Raw genomic sequence first — 18,485 nt, 5'->3', positions numbered from 1 at the left:
AGACTGCACATACGCACTATTGCCGTTCCTCGTTGGGGGAGGCTGGCGTATATACTGACTGTGAACAATTGTTATTATTGTTTTATAATTTGACGGTTTCAATACCCGTCGCAGTGTGTCCTACAGTATACAGCAGTAGGGCTGTTGTTTAACCTGGTTTGGGCCCGGTTTCGGCTTAACAGGGCAGTGGTTGCATGGCAATACAGTTCACGTTTGCCCTACAAGAAGCACACCTTACGCTTCTCGCTGATCACACTTGTGAATCTGCTCAATATATTATCTAGGTACAGTTTCTGTGGACGTCAGCCAGTTTAGTTCTCGCTTTTCAGTTTCACTAGTGCGGCACAACGTGCTTTTTCGCTACGTGCTTAACAGGACGGTGTCCGTTTCTAAACGAGAATAAAAACATTACCTTACGCTGCCCACATGTTTCGTCCGGTCTTGGACAAATTCCTGAATAAATAGATTCAGGATATAGTCGTTACATCTCGGTCCTTTCGGGCCCGTGCAACAGAAACAGCCACAGGCGGGTCAGGTGGTAGTGAACGTGGTTTTCGATAACCTCTACCTGTCTGATTGTCGTCAATATACGGTTAAAGTGCTGCCACCTACTTCCACGCATCTTTAACCAGGGTTCAGTGGCGTTTACAGCTAAGCCACTGAAAAGCCAGGGCTAGAATGAGTTTCCAGGCCATCGCCGATCGTCAGTTGTGGGCATCCACAGTTGGGGGATCCGCAATTTTTGGGTTCGCAGTTTACCAGACAAAGGTTGCTTGTTTTCCACCATTGCAATTTGCAAGACGGGTCTGCCTGGGTCATAAGATGCGGTTCTGCACACCGCCATACAAGCTCTAGTAGATTGAGCACTTTGACTGCAGTCAACAACATTATTCCAGGTTGGGGTAGTTCCAAAGCTGGCTGAATCTGTCAGTCCGATACTGACCCTTCAGGTCAATCAGGGCGTCGCTTATACTACACATTCATGAATACCTGCAGTTGGTGACTACAGGTTGAAAATCACAGTGATTCTGGATTTCAACAAGAATAGGTACTTAGACGCATCAGGCCTACTTAAGTTGGCAGTAAAAACCATTCTCGCTTTCAAGCGCTACCGTTTTGGCTTCGTATGGCGCCTAGGGTTGTCACAAGTAATGGCTATCGTGATAGCTCATCCCTGGAAGTGATAACAGTTCAGTGTTTTGCAGATCTGCTCATTAAAGCTCCGTCTCAAAACTTCGTCATGCAACGGCCCTTACTAACGTACAAGGGTGTCGTTCAGCACGGTTAGATTGTTAACCTAGAGATATCAAGCCTCATTCCGTAACAACGGACTCATGCATAGGGATAATTCCGTGATTGCACGGATTTACCTGCCTGAACATACCACACAAATTGTTCGTCATCACGTACGCAAGCCACGGACAGTCTTGATCCGTTTGGCCTTTTGCCTATTGGTAAGGAGAGTGACGTCTTTCGACGCACTCTACTTCGCAAGGAGTCACTCGGGTCATTTTCACCTGGAAGTTCTTGCACGCTCCTACATCAAATAGTACGGTTGTCTCTAAGGGCCAGAGTTTCACTACTCTAGTGGCTCCAAGTACATAATTTTACCGCAGGGACAATGTTCGGCGTCTGGTATTGGATAATTCTAAATATGAACGCGAGTCTCAGAGGTTGGGGACCTGGGGTCCCAAATGATTAACTTCACAAATCACGGAGATTTCGGTCAAACGCGCTGCGGCAAGCGGGCCACATGCTCCTTTCTCAGACTGTCCAAGTGCGGTCAGACAACACAACGGCGATCGCATACATCACCGATCAAGGACGGAATCGAAGTCGTATGACCATGCGGCAAGTTGCTCCATGTTCATTCTGGGAGTGAACAGCTGGAAGGCAGCTTATTCCAGGACACTGAGCATTGAATTCTTAAGTGTTCCAGATGTTGGTCCAGCGGTGGAGTTACCCACAGGGGTATCTAGTGGCATCTCGCAAAAACAAATTAAAAAAAAAAAACAAAAAAAAAAACATCCAAGTATGTGTCCATCCCATTAGGTGTCCAGTACAAGGGCTCCGAAGGCAGCAGCTGTAGATGCTCTGATGCTCTCACGATCGCGTGGTTGTACCGCGTTGTGAATCTGTTACAACTGTTACGCTGCTTCCTCGGGTACTAAAATGGATCATACAAGACTCCATGACAGTCATACTAGTGGCGTCACATTGGCCTCGGAGGCCATGATTCTTGGATCTCCGCGAACTACTCGCAGCCGATCCTTCACCGCTCTCGCCACGTCCGGACCTGTCCCACTAGGGTCAGTTCTTTTACCCCGATTTAGCGCGGCAGCGTTTGACGGGGTGGCTGTTCAAAGCGCTCTCAAGAACGGATGGCATTCCAGAATCTGGTATACAAACCATGTTAGGGGCTGGGAAGCCAGTACGGCAGCTCATTATCACAAGGTTTAGCGTGCCTCTATAGGTTGGTGTGACGCTCAGAAGTATCCAACATCATTTTCAAGTTATCCCGTCTTTTAATATTTTTACAGACTGGGTTTGGTGAAGGATTATATTCTACACTCAAGGTGCAGGTCTCTGCATGTCAATTTACCTACAACGGTGTTTGGCTCCTTTGCCGATTGTACACCTTTTCCTGCACGGTGTCCTCAGACAACCTCCATTTATACCACCTACAGCGCCATGGGACGTGATCTGGTTTTACCACCTACAGCGCCAGGGGACGTGATCTGGTTTTAGGTTTTTTATTTACAGTCTTCATTTGTTGAATTCTTACAACAAGTGGATGTTACGTTTATCAATTGGTAAACACTTTTCTCTTAGCCTTAGCCTCTCAGCAAGGCGTGTTTTAACATAGGGTGGCTTGCATGTCAAGGCCCCAAATCTGGTGTTTTATGGTCATAGGGCGGAACTTCGCACAAATTCCGTGTTCCAGTCAAAGATCGTATAATGTCACGCATCAACTAATTAATGTAGTTCCTCGGTTATCAATATGTTCGAGAACTTAAGTTACTTTGAATGTGGTACGCGCACTACGCGTTTATGTAACCCAAACAATTGTACGTAGAACAGACACATTGGGGTATATTTACTAAGCTCCCGATTTTGACCGAGATGCCGTTTTTTCTTCAAAGTGTCATCTCGGTTAATCTCGGTCATTTACTAAACACTAATCACGGCAGTGATGAGGGCATTCGTAATTTTTTGCTAGTTCAGGTAAAAAATTACGAATGAATACACCATCGGTCAAATTACGCCTGTTTAGATATGAATCTCGGTCATTTACTAAGAAGTGCAAAGCAAAAAAACACAAAACACTGCCGTGAAAAATTACAACTCGTAAAAAAGTCCTAAAAAAAACAGACCTGCTTTTTTTTTCCGTGATTTGAGATGCATGCAGGGATCCATGAGATCCGTGCATGTATATCAGTGGGAAGGGGTGGGAAAGTGCTTATTTTTGCCAAAAAAATTGCGTGGGGTCCCCCCTCCTAAGCATAACCAGCCTCGGGCTCTTTGAGCCGATCCTGGTTGCAGAAATATGGGGAAAAAAATGACAGGGGTTCCCCCATATTTAAGCAACCAGCATCGGGCTCTGCGCCTGGTCCTGGTCCCAAAAATACGGGGGACAAAAAGAGTAGGGGTCCCCCGTATTTTTAAAACCAGCACCGGGCTCCACTAGCTGGACAGATAATGCCACAGCCGGGGGTCACTTTTATACAGTGCCCTGCGGCCGTGGCATCAAAAATCCAACTAGTCACCCCTGGCCGGGGTACCCTGGGGGAGTGGGGACCCCTTCAATCAAGGGGTCCCCCCCCCAGCCACCCAAGGGCCAGGGGTGAAGCCCGAGGCTGTCCCCCCCCATCCAATGGGCTGCGGATGGGGAGGCTGATAGCCATTTGTGATAATGAAAAGATATTGTTTTTAGTAGCAGTACTACAAGTCCCTGCAAGCCTCCCCCGCATGCTGGTACTTGGAGAACCACAAGTACCAGCATGCGGCGGAAAAACGGGCCCGCTGGTACCTGTAGTACTACCACTAAAAAAATACCCAAAAAAACACAAGACACACACACCGTGAAAGTATAATTTTATTACATACATACACACATACATACATACTTACCTTATGTTCTCACGCAGGTCGGTCCTCTTCTCCAGTAGAATCCAAGGGCTACCTGTTGAAGAAATTCTACTCACCAGATCCATGGGTCCAGGCTCCTCGGCAAATCCAGGGTTAATCCACGTACTTGAATAAATAAAAAAAAACGGTGTCCCGACCACGAACTGAAAGGGGACCCATGTTTGCACATGGGTCACCTTCCCACGAATGCCAGAAACCCACTTTGACTTCTGTCTAAGTGGGTTTCTTCAGCCAATCAGGGAGTGCCACGTTGTAGCACTCTCCTGATCAGCTGTGTGCTGCTGTCCTCACTGACAGGCAGCACGCGGCAGTGTTACAATGTAGCGCCTATGCGCTCCATTGTAACCAATGCTGGGAACTTTCTGCTCAGCGGTGACGTCACTTTAGGTCAACCGCAGGGCAGAAAGTTCCCATCATTGGTTACAATGTAGCGCATAGGCGCTACATTGTAACACTGCCGCGTGCTGCCTGTCAGTGAGGACAAGAGCACACAGCTGATCAGGAGAGTGCTACAACGTGGCGCTCCCTGATTGGCTGAAGAAACCCACTTAGACAGAAGTCAAAGTGGGTTTCTGGCATTCGTGGGAAGGTGACCCATGTGCAAACATGGGTCCCCTTTCAGTTCGTGGTCGGGACACCGTTTTTTTTTATTTATTCAAGTACGTGGATTAACCCTGGATTTGCCGAGGAGCCTGGACCCATGGATCTGGTGAGTAGAATTTCTTCAACAGGTAGCCCTTGGATTCTACTGGAGAAGAGGACCGACCTGCGTGAGAACATAAGGTAAGTATGTATGTATGTGTGTATGTATGTAATAAAATTATACTTTCACGGTGTGTGTGTCTTGTGTTTTTTTGGGTATTTTTTTAGTGGTAGTACTACAGGTACCAGCGGGCCCGTTTTTCCGCCGCATGCTGGTACTTGTGGTTCTCCAAGTACCAGCATGCGGGGGAGGCTTGCTGGGACTTGTAGTACTGCTACTAAAAACAATATCTTTTCATTATCACAAATGGCTATCAGCCTCCCCATCCGCAGCCCATTGGATGGGGGGGGGACAGCCTCGGGCTTCACCCCTGGCCCTTGGGTGGCTGGGGGGGGGGACCCCTTGATTGAAGGGGTCCCCACTCCCCCAGGGTACCCCGGCCAGGGGTGACTAGTTGGATTTTTGATGCCACGGCCGCAGGGCACTGTATAAAAGTGACCCCCGGCTGTGGCATTATCTGTCCAGCTAGTGGAGCCCGGTGCTGGTTTTAAAAATACGGGGGACCCCTACTCTTTTTGTCCCCCGTATTTTTGGAACCAGGACCAGGCGCAGAGCCCGATGCTGGTTGCTTAAATATGGGGGAACCCCTGTCAATTTTTTCCCCATATTTCTGCAACCAGGATCGGCTCAAAGAGCCCGAGGCTGGTTATGCTTAGGAGGGGGGACCCCACGCATTTTTTTTTTGGGATTTTACATTGTTTAATTAAAAAAAAAAAAAATAAGAACCCCAGCACGGATCACACAGATCCGGCCGAGATTGATTGTAAAAAAAAAACGGCAGTGTTTTGCTAATCACTGCCGTAAAAATAGGTAAAAAAAAAACGAATGACATCGACATCGGAAGAAAAGAAAAACCCGAATACGACAGCTTAGTAAATCCATCGTAATCAATTCAAAAAGTTGCAGTTTTACACTGTCGATGTCATTCGTGATTGAACTTTGACCTTTTTACGGAAATTACGAATCTTAGTAAATTTACCCCATTGTTCTCTATAATGTAGTGAAGATGGCTTTACAAGCTACCAAGCAGTCCTTATGTCATACGTCAGGCTTAGCTTCATAATAGGCTACAACGCCTACATCAGGGTCAGACCATTCCAAACGTTCTAGTGAACGTCATAAGCGGGCTTCAACCGCCTACATCAGTGTCAGACCATTCCATACGTTCTTTGGGAACGTCAGGAGCAGCAGATCGTGGAGTTTCTACGAAACAGCGTAGACGAGCTGCTACATGGTCATCAGTGCATGACCATCAGTGCGCATGTTGGTGCGCTTTTACAGGTTGGCTACGTTTGCGGCATCAGCATTTAGCTTTGGCCGTCTAGTGTTACAGGTGCCAAACTGCTCTCCCGCCCAAGGGGGAAACTTTGGTACGTCCCAAGAGTACTCCAGTGACCCCTAGTGGATGAAAAAGAAAATAGGATTTTGGTACTTACCAGGTAAATCCTTTTCTTTGAATCCATAGGGGGCACTGGACGCCCACCCAGAGCAGTTTACCTGTTATGTGGTAAGGTCTGTGGATCTTATGGTAACACTTTATCACCAATGCATTCGATGTTATGGTATCAACTGATTGTTATCAGTTCCGTTATGTGTCAACTTTAGGGTTGACCATTATATTATAATGTTATAGGTTCATATAATGTTATATGTAATTCTCTATGGTTCATCCTCTCTATCACTCCTGTTCGGCCCAGTAAAAATACTGAAGGCTCTATGGGATTATGGAGGGGATGGCCAGTTACTAATTTAAATATTTAAATATGTGCCATTTCCGGCTACGCCCAGTCCATAACCCAAGAGTACTCCAGTGCCCCCTATGAATTCAAAGAAAAGGATTTACCTGGTAAGTACCAAAATCCTATTTTTTTCGGCTCTTCGAAAAAACTGCACTAATTCGACACGGTATTCAATTGCGGGTATTTTCGCCCATGCCATTTCACTTTTTTTTTTGTGTCGAATCGGCATGGGCGAAAATTGCGCCAAAAATGGCGAAAATGCCTGCAAATTCTCCAAAGCGTGTGTATCGACGGCGAATTCGTGGATGCACGGGCTTTTCGCCAGTGCCGTATTTTTCGACCAAAAGCGTATAAAAAAAACGCCACGGGCATTGAATAGGTTGAATGTAAATTCAAACTAAAAATGGGAAAAAGTACAACTGGTCGAAAAAAAGGCACTAATTCAGGCATTTTCAACCAGTGTGCCGCGGCACACTAGTGTGCCGTGACTGGTTGTAAGGTGTGCCGCGGAGCTAGAACCGCTGCCGTACCTTCAAAACAAACTGTGAGCCCAGGCAGCAGCAGCATTGGGATCCTCTGGGAGGTACAGACTCAAGCGCGCATGGGCCGTGACCTATGCCATGGAGATGCAGCGGTGACGACATAGGTCACGCCCGCCGCATCATCGGTCATTCCACAAGCCAGGCAGCCCGCCCGCATCCACACCTACCCTCCCTCCTGCCCGCCACGCTCCCGCATCCACACCTGCCCTGCCTCCTGCCCGCCACCCTCCCGCATCCGCACCTGCCGCCCGCATGCAGGCACCCACAGCTGTCCGCCTGCTGCTCAGTGCTCACAGCACTGTATGCAACCCCCGCCATTGAGGGACAGACCAGGAGGAGGACAGATGACGGTAGGGGCTAATATTTGTGGGGGGAAAAGTATGGGGAACCAATGTAACTTATGTGTGGGGCACTGTAACTTATTTGGGGAGGAATATATTGTATGTAGGGAGCAATGTAATTTATGTGGGGAGCAAAATGGTTTATGTAGGGTGCAATGTGTTTGTTTTTTCGATGGGGAATAATGTAATCGTTTTTTTCTGTGGAGGCCAATGTGTGTGTGTGTGTGTGTGTGTGTGTGTGTGTGTGTGTGTGTGTGTGTGAGGCTTTTTGTGTTACTGTGGGGGGCCAACGTCTTTGTTTTTTTCCCCGTGGGGGACTGATGGTGTGCCTTGGCAATTTAAAAATATTGTTCGGTGTGCCACGAGTTAAAAAAGGTTGAAAATCACTGCACTAATTGAATAGCCCTAAAGATGGAACTGGCTGAGAGCGGATACAACATTTATATTTTAAGGTTCTAGTTTAAATAGTATTCAAAATGTATTTCTACTCATCTTCTAATCTAATCTAATAGTGTTTTTAAAGAAATGTAAGGTCTGCTTTCTACCCGTTTATATTTAAGTTGCTGCTTGGTATAACGAAATTTAGTGAGAGCATCTGTAAGGGGACATTCAGTTAAGCACGAGGTTGCAGTGTGCAAATTGCGAGTAATTACGGGTGGAAAACCTTATTCATTTTTACCCCCACCTCTTTTATTGTATAGTCCAAAAACAGATGGCCCTCAAGTAGGGTGAGATAAACAGAAATGTTTATTCATATTGCATGATTAAACTTTTCTAATTATTATTATTCCATCCAACTAGAATGCCATCTCTTTTTGGACTTTATTACAATTTTTGGCCTGGCACCCTTTTCTGTAAAGTGTTTTGGTGATATACCCTGTACCCAACATGTGAGAAAAATGGACTAACCTTACACTTGGATGTACTGGGGAAAACATAAGATGTATAAATTATGTTCTTATATAATTTCAGGTGCGCTTACTGGATGGTACATCACTAGCTCAAACATTTCGTGCCCGAGAGCAGCTGGCTGCTGTCCGCTTGTATGTGGAACTTAATTGGCCTGGAGGTCCTGAAGGACCCTTTAACCTCCTGACCACCTTCCCTCGACGTGTTTTCACAGAAGAAGACATGGAGAAGCCACTGCAAGAACTTGGTGAGTGTCTGTTACAATAATCCCCAGTGTTTAATGAAAGTTCATTATTCCAAATGGGCTTTACCCTCCTATGGCAGGTATGTTCCTTTATGTACTTAATCTACAGTTTATTTCTTTAAAATGATGTCTAATGATATATTTTTCTTTCTGGTTATTAGCTTTGGTTTTTGTCTTTATTAACCAGATTTCTGCCTTTGGAGTAGCTTGTTTCCTAGTCTATTTCTAATCTGAGCACATTGCCAGAGATCTTGCCCTCCAAACCATTGGATTTATTTTCCAGCAGTTTTGAGGGTTAAAACCTAAATCACTGTCAACGTGCACCAATCACAAAGCTCTAAAACACATGTGTGCAGTTTAAGTCCAAACACTGGTGGTTTATGGGAAATTGCCTCCCATCTTTAATAAATGGGCCCACATCTAGGTATACACAGACCAACGCTACTTTTCTGGTGCGCCTGGGTAGTGTGTGCCAGGTTTTTTTTTTTTTTTTTGTTTGTTTGTTTGTTTTTAAATACAGCCTCTTTTATTTAAGAAAAACTTTTTTTTCTCATATTTAATAAAAGGCTAACTCTGCTCCTCACCTCTATGGGGGGAATTCAGGTGTTTTGGGCGCCAATAGATGGCACCTGACGGAGCAGTTCAATTGTTGCTCCAATCAGGTGCACACAGACGTAATTTTGACGGGCTGGTAACATATTTATGTATGTGTGTGTGTGTGTGTGTGTGTGTGTGTGTGTGTGTGTGTGTGTGTGTGTGTTTAGGAACGTGTGGAAAAAATGCTGCAAAGTAAGAATGATTTCAAAAATAGAAGTGTTAATAGTTTATTTTTATCAAGTAACAAAATGCAAAGTGAATGAACAGAAGAGAAATCTAAATCAAATCAGTGTTTGGTGTGACCACCCCATGCCTTCAAAACAGCATCAGTTCTTCTAGGTACACCTATACACAGTTTTTGAAGGAACGCCGTAGGGAGGTTGTTCCAAACATCTTTGAGAACTAACCACCAATCTTCTGTGGATGTAGGCTTGCTTAAATCCTTCTGTCTCTTCATGTAATCCCAGACAGACTTGATGATGTTGAGATCAGGGCTCTGTGGGGGCCAGATCATCACTTCCAGGATTCCTTGTTCTTCTTTATGCTGAAAATAATTAAAATATAAATGTAGCCTCAAACTTGCAAGCAACCTCCACCATGCTTCACTGTACCGCTCTCCCGCCCTTCGGTGTACAAACTGCCTTATGTTACAGCCGGATATTCAAAAATTTGACTCATTAGTCCGGAGCATGTGCTGCCATTTTTCTGCACCCCAGTTCCTAGGTTTTTCTCTAACATCCTAAGTGGATGCTGGGGACTCCGTCAGGACCATGGGGATTAGCGGCTCCGCAGGAGACAGGGCACAAAACTAAAGCTTTAGGATCAGGTGGTGTGCACTGGCTCCTCCCCCTATGACCCTCCTCCAAGCCTCAGTTAGGTTTTTGTGCCCGTCCGAGCAGGGTGCAATCTAGGTGGCTCTCTTAAGGAGCTGCTTAGAAAAAGTTTTTAGGTTTATTATTTTCAGTGAGTCCTGCTGGCAACAGGCTCACTGCATCGAGGGACTTAGGGGAGAGAAGTTCAACTCACCTGCGTGCAGGATGGATTGGCTTCTTAGGCTACTGGACACCATTAGCTCCAGAGGGAGTCGGAACACAGGTCTCACCCTGAGGTTCGTCCCGGAGCCGCGCCGCCGACCCCCCTTGCAGATGCTGAAGATTGAAGGTCCAGAAACCGGCGGCAGAAGGCTCTTCAGTCTTCTTGAAGGTAGCGCACAGCACTGCAGCTGTGCGCCATTGTTTGTCACACACTTCTCACCAACGGTCACGGAGGGTGCAGGGTCGCTGCTGGGGGCGCCCTGGGCAGCAATGTAAATACCTTTTATGGCTAAAAAATAAATCACATATAGCCCTTGAGGCTATATGGATGTATTTAACCCCTGCCAGATATTACAAACTACGGGAGAAAAGCCCGCCGGAATAGGGGGCGGGGCTTATTCTCCTCAGCACACAGCGCCATTTTCCTGCTCAGCTCCGCTGTGAGGAAGGCTCCCAGGACTCTCTCCTGCACTGCACTACAGAAACAGGGTAAAACAGAGAGGGGGGGCACTTTTTATGGCGATATTTTATATATTTAAGCTGCTATAAGGATACAACACTTATATAAGGTTGTTCCCATATATATTATAGCGCTTGGGTGTGTGCTGGCAAACTCTCCCTCTGTCTCCCCAAAGGGCTAGTGGGGTCCTGTCTTCGATAAGAGCATTCCCTGTGTGTCTGCTGTGTGTCGGTACGTGTGTGTCGACATGTATGAGGACGATGTTGGTGTGGAGGCAGAGCAATTGCCGGTAATGGTGATGTCACCCCCCAGGGAGTCGACACCGGAATGGATGGTTTTGTTTATGGAATTACGTGATAATGTCAGCACATTACAAAAATCAGTTGACGACATGAGACGGCCGGAAAACCAGTTGGTACCTGCCCAGGCGTCTCAGACACCGTCAGGGGCTGTAAAACGCCCTTTACCTCAGTCGGTCGACACAGACACTGAATCTAGTGTCGACGGTGAAGAAACAAACGTATTTTCAAGTAGAGCCACACGTTATATGATCACGGCAATGAAGGAGGCTTTGCATATCTCTTGATACTGCAAGTACCACAAAAAGGGGTATTATGTGGGGGGTGAAAAAACTACCTGTAGTTTTTCCTGAATCAGAGGAATTGAATGATGTATGTGATGAAGCGTGGGTTAACCCAGATAGAAAAGTGCTAATTTCAAAAAAGTTATTGGCATTATACCCTTTCCCGCCAGAGGTTAGGGCGCGCTGGGAAACACCCCCTAGGGTGGATAAGGCGCTCACACGCTTATCAAAACAAGTGGCGTTACCGTCTCCTGATACGGCCGCCCTCAAGGATCCAGCTGATAGGAGGCTGGAAACTACCCTAAAGAGTATATACACACATACTGGTGTTATACTGCGACCAGCCATCGCCTCAGCCTGGATGTGCAGTGCTGGGGTGGTCTGGTCGGATTCCCTGACTGAAAATATTGATACCCTGGATAGGGACAGTATTTTATTGACTATAGAGCAATTAAAGGATGCTTTTCTTTATATGCGAGATGCTCAGAGGGATATTTGCACTCTGGCATCGAGAGTAAGTGCGATGTCCATATCTGCCAGAAGAAGTTTATGGACGCGACAGTGGTCAGGTGATGCGGATTCCAAACGACATATGGAAGTATTGCCGTATAAAGGGGAAGAATTATTTGGCGTAGGTCTATCGGATCTGGTGGCCACGGCAACTGCCGGAAAATCCACCTTTTTACCTCAGACCCCCTCCCAACAGAAAAAGACACCGTCTTTTCAGCCACAGTCCTTTCGGTCCTATAAGAACAAGAGGGCAAAAGGACAGTCATATCTGCCCCGGGGCAGAGGAAGGGGTAAGAGAGGGCAGCAAGCAGCCTCTGCCCAGGAACAGAAGCCCTCCCAGGGTTCTGCAAAGCCCTCAGCATGACGCTGGGGCTGTACAAGCGGACTCAGGAGCGGTAGGGGGTCGACTCAGGAATTTCAGCGCACAGTGGGCTTGCTCACAGGTGGACCCTTGGATCCTGCAGGTAGTATCTCAGGGTTACAGGTTGGAATTCGAGAAGTCTCCCCCTCGCCGGTTCCTAAAGTCTGCTTTGCCAACGTCTCCCTCAGACAGGGCGACGGTATTGGAAGCCATTCACAAGCTGTTTTCTCAGCAGGTGATAGTCAAGGTACCCCTCCTACAACAGGGAAAGGGGTATTACTCCACGCTATTTGTGGTACCGAAGCCGGACGGCTCGGTAAGACCTATTCTAAATCTGAAATCTTTGAACCTGTACATACAAAAATTCAAGTTCAAGATGGAATCACTCAGAGCAGTGATAGCGAATCTGGAAGAAGGGGACTTTATGGTGTCCCTGGACATAAAGGATGCTTACCTGCATGTCCCAATTTGCCCTTCACATCAAGGGTACCTCAGGTTCGTGGTGCAAAACTGTCATTATCAGTTTCAGACGCTGCCGTTTGGATTGTCCACGGCACCTCGGGTCTTTACCAAGGTAATGGCCGAAATGATGATTCTTCTGCGAAGAAGAGGCGTATTAATTATCCCTTACTTGGACGATCTCCTGATAAGGGCAAGGTCCAGAGAACAGCTGGAGGACGGAGTAGCACTAACCCAAGTAGTGCTGCAACAACACGGGTGGATTCTGAATTTTCCAAAATCTCAGTTGACCCCGACAACACGTCTGCTGTTCCTGGGAATGATTCTGGACACGGTTCAGAAAAAGGTGTTTCTTCCGGAGGAGAAAGCCAAGGAGTTATCCGAACTTGTCAGGAACCTCCTAAAACCAGGAAAAGTGTCTGTGCATCAATGCACAAGAGTCCTGGGAAAGATGGTGGCTTCTTTCGAAGCAATTCCATTCGGCAGATTCCACGCACGAACTTTTCAGTGGGATCTGCTGGACAAATGGTCCGGATCGCATCTGCATATGCATCAGCGGATAACCTTATCACCACGGACAAGGGTGTCTCTTCTGTGGTGGTTGCAGAGTGCTCATCTGTTAGAGGGCCGCAGATTCGGCATACAGGACTGGGTCCTGGTGACCACGGATGCCAGTCTGAGAGGCTGGGGAGCGGTCACACAGGGAAGAAACTTCCAGGGAGTATGGTCAAGCCTGGAGATGTCTCTTCATATAAATATACTGGAGCTAAGAGCAATTTACAATGCTCTAAGCCTGGCAAAACCCCTGCTTCAGGGTCAGCCGGTGTTGATCCAGTCGGACAACATCACGGCAGTCGCCCACGTAAACAGACAGGGCGGCACAAGAAGCAGGAGAGCAATGGCAGAAGCTGCAAGGATTCTTCGCTGGGCGGAAGATCATGTGATAGCACTGTCAGCAGTGTTCATTCCGGGAGTAGACAACTGGGAAGCAGACTTCCTCAGCAGACACGATCTACACCCGGGAGAGTGGGGACTTCATCCAGAAGTCTTCCACATGATTGTGAACTGTTGGGAAAAACCAAAGGTGGATATGATGGCGTCTCGCCTCAACAAAAAACTGGACAGGTATTGCGCCAGGTCAAGAGACCCTCAGGCAATAGCTGTGGACGCTCTGGTAACACCGTGGGTGTACCAGTCAGTGTATGTGTTTCCTCCTCTGCCTCTCATACCCAAAGTACTGAGAATTATACGGCAAAGGGGAGTAAGAACGATACTCGTGGCTCCGGATTGGCCAAGAAGAACTTGGTACCCGGAACTTCAGGAGATGCTCACGGAAAATCCGTGGCCTCTACCTCTAAGACGGGACCTGATTCAGCAGGGACCGTGTCTATTCCAAGACTTACCGCGGCTGCGTTTGACGGCATGGCGGTTGAACGCTGAATTCTAAAGGAAAAAGGCATTCCAGAAGAGGTCATTCCTACACTGGTTAAAGCCAGGAAGGAGGTGACTGCACAACATTATCACCGCATTTGGAGAAAATATGTTGCGTGGTGTGAGGCCAGGAAGGCCCCCACGGAAGAATTTCAACTGGGTCGATTCCTACATTTCCTGCAAACAGGATTGTCTATGGGCCTCAAATTGGGGTCCATTAAGGTTCAAATTTCGGCCCTGTCGATTTTCTTCCAGAAAGAATTGGCTTCAGTTCCTGAAGTCCAGACTTTTGTAAAAGGAATACTACATATACAGCCCCCGGTTGTGCCCCCAGTGGCTCCGTGGGACCTGAATGTAGTTTTGGATTTTCTCAAATCCCATTGGTTTGAGCCACTCAAATCGGTGGATTTGAAATATCTTACATGGAAAGTAACCATGCTACTGGCCCTGGCTTCAGCCAGGAGAGTATCAGAATTGGCGGCTTTATCGTATAAGAGCCCATATCTGATTTTCCATTCGGACAGGGCAGAACTGCGGACGCGTCCTCAGTTTCTGCCTAAGGTGGTGTCAGCGTTTCACCTGAACCGGCCTATTGTGGTGCCTGCGGCTACTAGCGATTTGGAAGATTCCAAGTTGCTGGACGTTGTCAGGGCATTGAAAATATACATTTCAAGGACGGCTGGAGTCAGAAAATCTGACTCGCTGTTTATACTGTATGCACCCAACAAGCTGGGTGCTCCTGCTTCTAAGCAGACGATTGCTCGTTGGATTTGTAGCACAATTCAACTTGCACATCCTGTGGCAGGCCTGCCACAGCCTAAATCTGTCAAGGCCCATTCCACAAGGAAGGTGGGCTCATCCTGGGCGGCTGCCCGAGGGGTCTCGGCATTACAACTCTGCCGAGCAGCTACATGGTCGGGGGAGAACACGTTTGTAAAATTCTACAAATTTGATACCCTGGCTAAAGAGGACCTGGAGTTCTCTCATTCGGTGCTGCAGAGTCATCCGCACTCTCCCGCCCGTTTGGGAGCTTTGGTATAATCCCCATGGTCCTGACGGAGTCCCCAGCATCCACTTAGGACGTTAGAGAAAATAAGATTTTACTTACCGATAAATCTATTTCTCGTAGTCTTACCCGGGATTCAATATCCTTCCTTATTGTGTACGCTCGTCCGGGCACAGTATCCTAACTGAGGCTTGGAGGAGGGTCATAGGGGGAGGAGCCAGTACACACCACCTGATCCTAAAGCTTTAGTTTTGTGCCCTGTCTCCTGCGGAGCCGCTAATCCCCATGGTCCTGACGGAGTCCCCAGCATCCACTACGGACTACGAGAAATAGATTTATCGGTAAGTAAAATCTTATTTTTTGCATAGTTGAGTCGCTTGGCCTTGTTTCCACATTTTGGACGCAGTTCTTCCATGAAGACCACTACTGGCCAGACTTCTCCAAACAGTAGATGGGTGTACCTGGGTCCCTCTGAGCTGATGGCACTGCTGGGCATCTACCAATTTCGATTGTAAATAAGCATGATATGTCTGTCAGCTGATGCACTAAGTTTCCTTGGCCGACCACTGCGTCTACGGTCCTCAACGTTGTCCGATTCTTTGTGTTTCTTCAAAAGAGCTTGAACAGCACATCTTGAAACCCCAGTCTGCTTTAAAATCTTTGCCTGGGAGAGACCTTGCTGATGCAGAATAACTACCTTGTGTCTTGTTATTGTGCTCAGTCTTACCATGGTGTATGACCTGTGACATAAAACTCTTCCACAACCTCACCTTTGTAGTAAAGTTTGGCTGTTACCCAGTTTTAAGCCTCCAACACAGCTGTTTCTGTTTTAGTTAACGGCTGTATTTCAACCTACATATGAAAATTATGATCATTATCACCTGTTTGGTATGATTGGTTAATCATACACCTGACTATGGGGGTCATTCCGAGTTGATCGCTCGCTAGCAGCTTTTAGCAGCCGTGCAAACACTATGCCGCCGCCCACTGGTAGTGTATTTTAGCTTAGCAGAAGTGCAAACGAAAGGATCGCAGAGCGGCTCCAAAAAATTTTTGTGCAGTTTCAAAGTAGTTCAAAACCTACTCAGCGCTTGCGATCACTTCAGACTATTCAGTTCCTGTTTTGGGGTCACAAACCCGCCCAGCGTTCGCCCAGCCACGCCTGCGTTTTTCCTGGCACGCCTGCGTTTTTTCGAACACTCCCTGAAAACGGTCAGTTGACACCCAGAAACACCCACTTCATGTCAATCACTCTGTGGCCACCAGTGCGTCTGAAATGCTTTGCTAGACCCTGTGCAAAACTACATCGTTTGTTGTGCCCGTACGACGCACGTGCGCATTGCGCCGCATTACGCATGCGCAGAACTGCCGTTTTTTAGGCTGATCGCTGCGCTGCGAACAAATGCAGCTAGCGATCAACTCGGAATGACCACCTATAGGGGGTCATTCGGGGTTGATCGTAGCTGTGCTAAATTTAGCACAGCTACGATCATGAACTCAGACATGCTAGTCCGCCCCGCATGTTAGTGCCGCCTACCCCCTGCAGAAGTGCAAAGGCATCGCACAGTGGCGATGCCTTTGCACTTCATGAGTAGCTCCCAGCCAGCGCAGCTTTAGCGTGCTGGCCGGGAGCTACTCTTCGCTCCCCGGCCCGCAGTGGCTGCGTGTGATGTCACGCAGCTGCTGCGGGCCACTCCCCGCACGGTCCGGCCACGCCTGCGGTGGCCGGACCGCGCCCACGAAACGGCGGCCAAACGCCGCCGTTTCACCCCCTCCCGCCCATCGACCGCCTCTACCTGTCAATCAGGCAGAGGTGATCGTAGCGCAGCGACGGGCGGCCATGCGCCGGCGCATGCGCATTTCTGACCCGATCGCTACGCTGTGAAAAACTGCAGCATGCGATCGGTTCAGAATTACCCCCATAATCCTACAAAATGTCTGATTTTGTGCAAGTGTACCTAGAAGAATTTATACTGTTTTAGGCAATGGGTGGTCACACCAAATATTGGGGCAGATGTATTATGCCTGGAGACGGCATAAGAAAGTGATAAACCAGTGATATGTGCAAGGTGATAAACGCACCAGTCAATCAGCTTCTAACTGTTAATTTACATAATGGAGGTGATTGGCTGGTGCGTTTATCACCTTGCCCATATCACTGGTTTATCACTTCCTTATGCCTTCTCCAGATTAATACATCTGCCCCATTGATTTGATTTCAGTTTCTCTTCTGTTCATTTACTTTTCATTTTGTTAATTGATAAAAATAAACTATTAACACTTCTATTTTTGAAAGCATTCTTACTTTACAGCATTTTTTCCACTCCTACCTAAAACTTTTGCACAGTATTGTGTATATATATTATTTTATTTTTACAGAATTACAGGCAATGTAGCTGCTGTGTCAGCTATCTTGCCTGTCAATATCACGTTTCTTTTGGCCATTGTAAGTATGGATTGTGTAACTGCTAGTTACTGCATCTGGCATTTTGTATTTATTTTTAATTAAAAAGAATTGTGATAGCGATTTTTGTGCAGTATCAGGTTTAAAGATGGCGGTTTTGCTTTGAAAATCCATTTATTAGCAAATCCCCCCAAATCATGTCTTAAATGAATTGACCCCCTTTCAATTTCTATGACAGGAATATACAGTAGGCAAAGGCTACAAATACAAGCTGTTTTCTGTTACTCCAGTCTCTCACTACTTGTCCTTTCTGCAGGTCTGGTGCCTTCCGCGGTCATAATGGTTGCCAGAAAATAAAACTGCACCCAGATCTTAATTATGTAACCCAACCAAAAACAGAGGGCACCCAAGGACCCAAGACCAACACGGAGGAAAATCCCAGAGCCATCTTCTTATGAGGATCACACAGACTGTTCCCCCCCACTACCCAAACTGTGATATACTAGCATATGTGTCGCAAGGGAATAATAAATCAGTTGTGTGAGATCTTCAGCACCATCCTTATTTAGAAATGCTTCACACCGCGTTTATAGTATTGCTTACATTATCATACAAAGCAGACAACAACTGACAATACTCTACACCAGTTTATCTCATACGTATCACATACAACTTTTACCATCAGGATGCATCAACTGTCACATGCCATTTATAAAGTGACATTCCCATCCACATTGAGCTTTTGCTATAGATCATAGGTTCTCAAACTCTGTCCTCAGGACCCCACACAGTGCATGTTTTGCAGGTAACCCAGCAGGTGCACAGGTGTATTAATTACTCACTGACACATTTTAAAAGGTCCACAGGTGGAGCTAATTATTTCACTTGTGATTCTGTGAGGAGACCTGCAAAACATGCACTGTGTGGGCTCCCGAGGACCGAGTTTGAGAACC

The 18,485-nt window shown here is 47.0% G+C and overlaps 1 protein-coding gene across 1 annotated transcript in view; it reads left to right on the top strand.

The window, feature by feature from the left end:
- The window catches only part of UBXN1 (UBX domain protein 1), a 110,453-nt gene extending 92,375 nt beyond the window's left edge, over positions 1–18,078 (top strand). Inside the window, exons 9-10 of the mRNA XM_063945042.1 lie at positions 8,507–8,690; positions 17,849–18,078. Of these exons, the coding sequence (XP_063801112.1) occupies positions 8,507–8,690; positions 17,849–17,889 (225 nt within the window). The 3' untranslated portion in view covers positions 17,890–18,078. The remainder of the gene's footprint in view (positions 1–8,506; positions 8,691–17,848) is intronic.
- The last annotated feature ends 407 nt before the right edge of the window (positions 18,079–18,485 follow it).

The sequence above is a fragment of the Pseudophryne corroboree genome, chromosome 11 (assembly GCF_028390025.1).
Source record: "Pseudophryne corroboree isolate aPseCor3 chromosome 11, aPseCor3.hap2, whole genome shotgun sequence".
NCBI classification, from domain to species: domain Eukaryota; kingdom Metazoa; phylum Chordata; class Amphibia; order Anura; family Myobatrachidae; genus Pseudophryne; species Pseudophryne corroboree.
This window is presented reverse-complemented; position numbering and strand designations above follow the sequence as displayed.